Source organism: Pediculus humanus, genomic scaffold (assembly GCF_000006295.1).
Source record: "Pediculus humanus corporis 1103172107612 genomic scaffold, whole genome shotgun sequence".
Taxonomy (NCBI): Eukaryota; Metazoa; Arthropoda; class Insecta; order Psocodea; family Pediculidae; genus Pediculus; species Pediculus humanus.
Window position 1 is genome coordinate 1 of NW_002987226.1, and position 7,534 is coordinate 7,534.

At 26.5% G+C, this 7,534-nt stretch overlaps 3 protein-coding genes across 3 annotated transcripts in view; all 3 read left to right on the forward strand.

Annotated features, from left to right (window-relative positions):
- Positions 1 to 14: 14 nt before the first annotated feature.
- Phum_PHUM239880 (uncharacterized protein) lies at positions 15 to 722 on the forward strand (the record flags this gene model as incomplete). Its single annotated transcript, XM_002426127.1, has 2 exons — positions 15 to 44; positions 126 to 722. The coding sequence occupies 2 exons, from the start codon at positions 15 to 17 to the stop codon at positions 720 to 722; spliced, it is 627 nt and encodes a 208-aa protein (XP_002426172.1).
- A 1,648-nt stretch (positions 723 to 2,370) lies between these two features.
- Phum_PHUM239890 (TPR repeat-containing protein R13F6.10, putative) lies at positions 2,371 to 6,671 on the forward strand (the record flags this gene model as incomplete). The annotated part of the gene is made up of 14 exons (XM_002426128.1): positions 2,371 to 2,431; positions 2,807 to 3,031; positions 3,153 to 3,346; positions 3,414 to 3,548; positions 3,648 to 3,802; positions 3,878 to 3,937; positions 4,004 to 4,203; positions 4,305 to 4,474; positions 4,575 to 4,741; positions 4,831 to 5,003; positions 5,088 to 5,257; positions 5,375 to 5,902; positions 5,974 to 6,447; positions 6,528 to 6,671. 14 exons carry the CDS (start codon positions 2,371 to 2,373, stop codon positions 6,669 to 6,671), a joined length of 2,856 nt encoding a protein of 951 aa, XP_002426173.1.
- Positions 6,672 to 7,082: 411 nt separating this feature from the next.
- The window catches only part of Phum_PHUM239900 (uncharacterized protein), a gene marked incomplete at both ends in the record, with an annotated part of 1,286 nt that continues 834 nt past the window's right edge, over positions 7,083 to 7,534 (forward strand). The window contains one exon of the mRNA XM_002426129.1: positions 7,083 to 7,492. Coding sequence (XP_002426174.1) covers positions 7,083 to 7,492 — 410 coding nt within the window. The remainder of the gene's footprint in view (positions 7,493 to 7,534) is intronic.

Sequence of the window (7,534 nt, forward strand, 5' to 3'; positions counted from 1 at the left end):
AACGTAGGAGAGAAATGGAAGAATTACAACAAAAGCAATTACAAGTAATTTAAAAAAAAAAAATTTAACCTTTCATTCATCAGCATTAAAAAATTATTTATTTATTTAATTTTGTTTGTTTAAAGGAACCATTTTATTTTCATTCATCATCTTCCGTTGGTGGCGGGGGTGGTGGTGGTGGTGGTGGGAGTTTGACAAAAGGCCAACAAATAAATCCAAATTCGATTTTTACAGACAACAAAGACATGTTAATCGATGAAGATTGGAATTTCAAAAGCACCGGAAGTATATTAGCACCTTTGACCTTATGTTTGTTAATAATGGTGACGTACATAATACTCGGGTCTATTTTGTTTGTTAAATTAGAATCGTGGCCGTTCACGGATTGTTGTTTTTTCTGTTTCATGAGTTTAAGTACAATTAATTTAACGGATTTAATTATATTAAAAAAAAATATTAAAAATACAACTGTGTGGTTGTGTTCCATATACATATTAACTGGATTAGCCTTAACCGCAATGTGTTTCAACATACTACACGAAGAGCTTTTGAAAAGGCTCAAACGACAACTCATGAGCGGTTTATACACTCCACCGGATTCAGAATATGATAATAATAATAAAAATAAAAAAAAATTAAAGAAAAAAAGAAAAATGTATGTTCAGGCGGAAGATGTCGTCGTACCCGGACCGGATTTATATACATCATCATCATCATCATGACACAAGGAAATGGAAAGTGATAAAAAAGTTACATTGGCTTGCGAAATCGTTGCCATAACACATAAAAATAATATAGACGTTGTTAAAACCGTTGATATCGATCATCAAATACAAAGTAATAGCACTTTTAAAAATCCTGATTGCGTTGTCGGTTCCGTATTTACTTTGTCCTGTAATAACGAAATCACATCATCACAATAATAATAATAATAATAATAAATTTATATATAAATGTGCGTGGGTGTGAGAGAGAGAGAGAGAGAGAAAGAATAATATTTGTATTCTTTCTGTTTATTAACTCCAATTTATAAAACATAAGGATAAATGAATGGATTAAAATTAAAATTAAATGAAATAAATTAAATATTATTATTATTATTATTACAACCCAGTTCTTCCTAATTATGTTTGTATAAATAATAATTTCGGACCAATCAATCGTATACATAATTATCCCGATAATAAATTTTTTTAATTTCGAATCGTTAATTATTATTATGTATGTGCGTGGGTGTGTGTGTGTTGGAAAAGATTTTTTTGAAATTGTTTATTTTATTTTATTTTTTTTTTTTTTTAATAAATGATCGATGAGAAAAATATATTATCGACCGTCCGTTTTATTTAATAAAATCATGGAGTAATAATAATAATAATAATAATAATAATAATAATAATAATAATAAAATGATATAAAAATGGTTTTTTGGGTTTTTCTCTTGGATTAATTTTTAAATTAAAATTTATTTATTAAATAATTTAATATTTAAATAATAATATTAGTATTGATTTCACTATATTGCTCATCAGAAATAAAAATCAAATTAATAATAATAATAATAATAATAATATATTTTTCAGTTTAAATTAAATGATTTTTTGTTTTTTGGGGGAGGGACGGGGAGGAGATGGGAGGGGTTCTATATATATATATATGTATTAACTTTTATAAATATATATAAATCTCTTTGTTAAAACTTTAAATTTTAATAAAAATAATAATAATAATAATAATAATAATAATAATAATAAAAGAAAAGTTTATAATACGTTTACATAGAAAAGTTAATTAATAATTAAATTTTTAAATAGTTTTTTTTTTGTCTTTAAAAAATGACCCAAGAGTAGTGGTATTTTTATAAAAAAAAAAAAAAAAACTTTTTATAAGATTATATATGTTAAGCTCTTAATTATGTAAATATAATTTTTTAATTATCTTTTGAAAATTTTTTTTTTTACCATTTACCTTTTTTTTTTTTTTAATGTAATGAATTAATTTTATTAATATTTGTTTATAAAATAAATTTCCATACAATTTAAATATACGTTTTTTTTAATGGTTTTTCACATTTTAAAATAAATGTCGGATTCGTATAGAGTTTTTTTTATATGATTATAATTATTTTTGAGTCATTAAAAGGTTTTCAAAATATTTTATAATTACACACGAGTTAAAAAAAAAATTAATTAACTTAGTCATTTTAATTTTTCAAAAATCTCATTTAAAGACGGTTAAATTGCTACTTAAAGTCGTGGTTTTAGAGAGAAAAAAAAAATTTTGCTTGTAAAAAAAAGAGGAAAATTTGTTTCAAAACTTTTATGTCGCTAAAAATTATTTTCAAATGTTAAATTACCACTACTACTTTTTAAAATGGCGTCCAATACACATGTGGATAGTCGCGTTCAAGAGCGTCGTTTACGACCGATTTACGGTAAAAGTACCAATATATCAATAATATTTTTTTAATAATTTTATTTATTAATTATTAATAAATGTCTGAATTAATTTTTTTTATGACTCATTATTTAATTTTTGCTTTTTATTACCGAATTCCTAGCCTAAGTTGAATGCGAAATTATTTGTTTTTTATTTATATATTTCCTTGTGAAAAAAAAATCATGAATATAATTTATTTTAAATTCTAATTTATTGATATATTGTAATGAAAACTTATTTTTTATTTGCATTTCGCAACGAAAAATAAATTTTAAATGTACTTTTTCATGAATTTTAATAAATACTTCCATTTCAATCTTATGTATTATTGAATAGAAAAATTATTTTTTTTTTTTTTTTTTTTTTACAGATTGGCTTGATTCTGGCAATAATAAAAAAGCTTTGCAAGAAGCTGATAAAGTATTAAAAAAACAACCTAATTTTCTTTGTGCAAAAGTCTTGAAAGCATTAGCTCTTCAAAGACTTGGCAAAGAAGCCGAATGTGAAGAAATATTAGATGGAGTTTGCAGTCAAGTTCCTACAGATGAAGCCACTCTTCAAGCCATTACAATTTGTTACAGAGGAGTTCATAAACGTATGAAAATTTTTATATACTTATTATTATTCAATTATTAAATGTTTATATACTTATTATTATTCAATTATTAAATGTTTAAAGACTGAAATCAAAATTGATTTAAATTTTTTATTTTTAGCGAATAAAATATGTGATGTGTATTTGGCCGCATCGAAAAAAGATCCTAACAATGAAGAATTATTGACTCATTTGTTTATGAGTTATGTTAGGATAGGGAATTATAGAAAACAACATCAACATGCTATGAGTTTGTACAAACTCAGACCCAAAAATCCTTATTATTTTTGGGCAGTTATGAGTGTAGTAATGCAGGTTTGTATGTTTCCTTAATTGTTGTTTTAAAAGCATTATGTGGTATTTTAACAATTATGTTTTTTAGGCAAAAGGAGATGAAAACATGGAAAAAACTGTAGCGTTAAAGTTGGCTGAAAAAATGGTATCGAAATTTGTTACAGAGGGAAAAATCGAAGCTGAACAAGAAGTGCAGTTATATCTTATGATTTTAGAAATGCAAGTAAGATGACTTTCAAAATTAAGTGAATTAATCATGAAGTATTATTACTCACAGTCATATTTTCATTTACCACATGAAATTTTTTTTATTAATTGTTAGGGTAAATACGAAGAAGCTTTAGATGTTATCGAAGGCGAATTAGGCGAAAAACTCAAGTCTCTCATTACGACTGCCATCAAAAGAATAGAATTATTAATCAAATTAGAAAGATGGAAGGAAGCTAATGTTTTATTAAAATGTCAATTGGAAAAGAAGTATGATGAATGCATTTTTATTAAAAAAATTTTTCTTTACTACTTCAAAATTTATCATAATTTATTTTTTAACAGTTCTGATAGTTGGTCCGATTATAAAAACTATCTTAAAACATCATTGAAATTATACAGCGAGTATCAAAAAACAAAAAATGATATATTAGAATCGAATAATACATTTGAAAATCGTGTGCCAATTAGAATTCCCATAACTAATAATGGTAAAGAATATATATTGTGGTACGATGCTGACTACACTCCACAAATGGTTTTAACTTTTTTCAATCAACTTATTAAAAGTAGCGAAGAAAATAAAAAAAAATTAAGGGGGCCATATTTAGCTCAACTTGAACTTTACAAAAGGCTAGAAGAAGAATCATATGATGCAGAAGCTATTGTAGGTACGGACAAAATTTCGACAAAAAAATAATATCAACTTAGGATTTTCATTTTTAATTTTATGTAGCTTCGGTTAAATAATTTTTTTTTTTTTTTTTTTTAGGAAACATAACGGATTTATTTGTAAATTATTTTGAAAGATTCGGAGAGAAGCAAATATGTGTTTCGGATTTAAAACCGTATCTATCTCTTTTAAAAGACAAATCAAAATTAATTTTTAGAAACAAAATAAATGAAATTGTAGGACTCGAAGATGGTGAACCTGCGCCTACGGTACCTTTTCTCTCTCTCTCTCTCTTTCTCTCTCTACGCCAAAGAAAAAAAAAAATAATAATAATGGACGTGTTTGTTTTTTTTTTTTTGTTTTTAACAGATTTCTATTTTACAAAAGCACATATCATATTTACAAATATGTAGATTATTAGGATTACATAGTCAATATTCAACGGGTGAAAAATTACAATTTTGTAATTCATTAATTAGTCATTACGAATCGAGTCAAAAATTAGTCAGTCCGGATAAATTGCCTACCGAATTCTCGTGAGTTTTTCCCTTTACGTTATTGATTTTGTATCAGAATGATGATGATGATGATGATAATAATTTTTTTTTTTTTTTTCTATCCCAAGGTGTAACGATCCTTATATTGTGTTGCTCAGTCACGTGTTATTTTCTATTTACCAAGAAACAAGGAGTAGAACTCATATAATTCGAGCTATTTATTATTTAGAAAAAGCATTAGCCAAAAGTCCGTCAAATTTTCATTTTAAACTTCTCCTTGTTAAATTTTACGTTTTATTAGGCGAGTGAATCTAAATATTACATCACTTGATTTTTTTTTTTAAATCGAAAGAAACATTTGTAAAGTAATTTATTATTTAAACAGGTGCTGGTTCACAAGGTTTTCACTTTTACGAACATTTGGAAGCAAAATACATACAATTAGATTCAATGGGTTATTTGTTTTCAACGTCCATATACGGCCTGGGAAATTTTTCAGGGACCGTCGCATTATACGACACGACACTCAAATTTTTTTTGAACAACACCACCGACGTATGGGAATTTTATTTCACTAAATTATTATTTTCAATTTTTTCTATTATTTACTGGGTCGTGTAATGTACACGTGTGCACGTGAGAAAATGTTTTTTCTTGTTTTTCTTTTTGTAGAGTGTCGATCATTTGACGTACGCTTACAAATACGGATCATTCATGAAAATTCAAGAATTCATTGAATTTCGCGACAGGCTAAACGATTCGCTTCATTTTACTTTTTGCACGATAGAAAAAATGTTACACGATTTACTATGGACGCAAGATTATTCGCAGTCGAAAATGACGATAAAAAGTATGGAAGTCAAACCTGGAGTGCAAAAAATATCCTGGTCGAAACTTCAAGACAATCGGGATTTAAACGTGATCGCGTCGTTCGAACCACCCGAAAAACAACTCAACGAAAAAACAATTGGAAAAAGTTTTGAAAATTTAAAAAATTACGTTAGGCTACGGGATTCGATATTGAAATCCCTGTGTGCTGTTTTTGATTTCGTCAACGACGGCCAATCGGAACAAAAAAATAACCAACTTTTACAAAATGGAGATTCAATTTCTTTTAAGGACGTATTAATAAAATCGGTCGATGAAATGAATTGTATATATAACGAACTCAAATCTCAGGATTTAGATTTGGGCGTACAGGTATGGCGAATCCTTATTTCATTCGTGGAGATTTGAAAGATTTGTCGGATTAAATAAATGATTTATTTCAGGATGTTATAAATTCTCCACCGCCGTGTAGATTAAAAAGTTTCTTAGAGTTGCCGATAGGCGGAGTGATAAGCGAAATGGTAGAAATATTACTTTTAATTGAATCGAGTAAAACGGATGAGAATAAAATAATAAATCATTCGAAATCCGTGTCGGACGTACTCAAAACTTCGGCAAAATCTTGCTTGGAAAATTTAAATCCGAATTTATATCAGTTAAGAGACGTTTTAGAAAAATTGGTCGGTGCCGTTGAAATGTTTGCAATAACAATTATTCTATGCGGAAATTTGAAATCGTGCATCAAAAGCGCAAAGAAAAATTTGAAAAAGGGAAAAAAGAAAAAAGAAGACGAAGAGAATAACGATTATTCAATATATAAAAATATACTTAAAGACTTGTCGGAAACAATAACGGAAGTAGATGAAGCTTTAAATAATTTTAATAAAGAAATAACAGAGAAATTAACTGCTAGTGAGGTAAATTTATTTATTTATTTTCACGAATAAATTGCATTTTCTCTTTACTAAGTTTTTCTAATTTTTTTTTGTTTTTTTAGATGGAAGCTTTAAATTTAAACGAGTCAAATAATATAATTGAAAGTATAGAAAAAAAATTATTTAAAAGCTGTAGTGAATCTGTTCAAGAAATAAGACATTTTTTACAAGAAAAACAATTTTACATAAACTCAATAAAAAATTAGTTAACTTAAATTTGTATTAAATTTTTCCACAATAAATCAAAAATTGTTTTATTGTTGCAAATTTCATCATTCCCTGTTTTTTTTATATTATTTATTCATAAAAAAAGAAAAAACTATTAGAAAGAAATAAATAAAAAATGCAATAATATTTTTTTTAGAAAAGAAGTAAATTTTCGGTTAAAATTGGTAGCAGAAAATTTTATCCGCCATTTTTTTTTTTAAAGTTGATTTGCCGCCTTTCGTCATTGTTGTTGATTTTAGAAAAGTAAACAGCCATATTTGATTTTGTTGTTGTGCGGAGAATTAATACGTTTTTTTTTTTTTTTTTCTCTCTCTCTCTCTCTCTGTCTAGTCTTCAAGAAAATACCATTTAATCGGTTTTAAAAAGGAAAAAATATAATATCAATTAAAATGGATAATATGCGATACATGTGTTTTTGCAGGTCATTTTTTTCAAATGTCGATACATTTATATCTCATGTTACATGTTGTCCCCAAATAAAAAATTCAAATACTTTAAATGCTCAATCAGAGAAAATGATTATTGATAAACTTTCAGAATATTCAAAAATAAACGAAGATTTAAAATCGGATTTTAAATTAAAATTAATGAAATCTTGGGCGATAGTTGTAGATGAGGATGAGAGTACCATAAAATCCGATAATACGACACCTAAATTATGGGGAAGACGTTTACCCAAAAGAACTAAAGTACCTTATTTAAGTCGTGCCGTACCTTTATCTACCGATCATTCATACGAAAGATGTCAATGTGGTGCCGTTTTTGTTACGCGAATGGGTAAACGACAACATCAGGCAAGGTTTTGTGAATTTGTTAAAAATAAAACTAAAAAATTACCAAC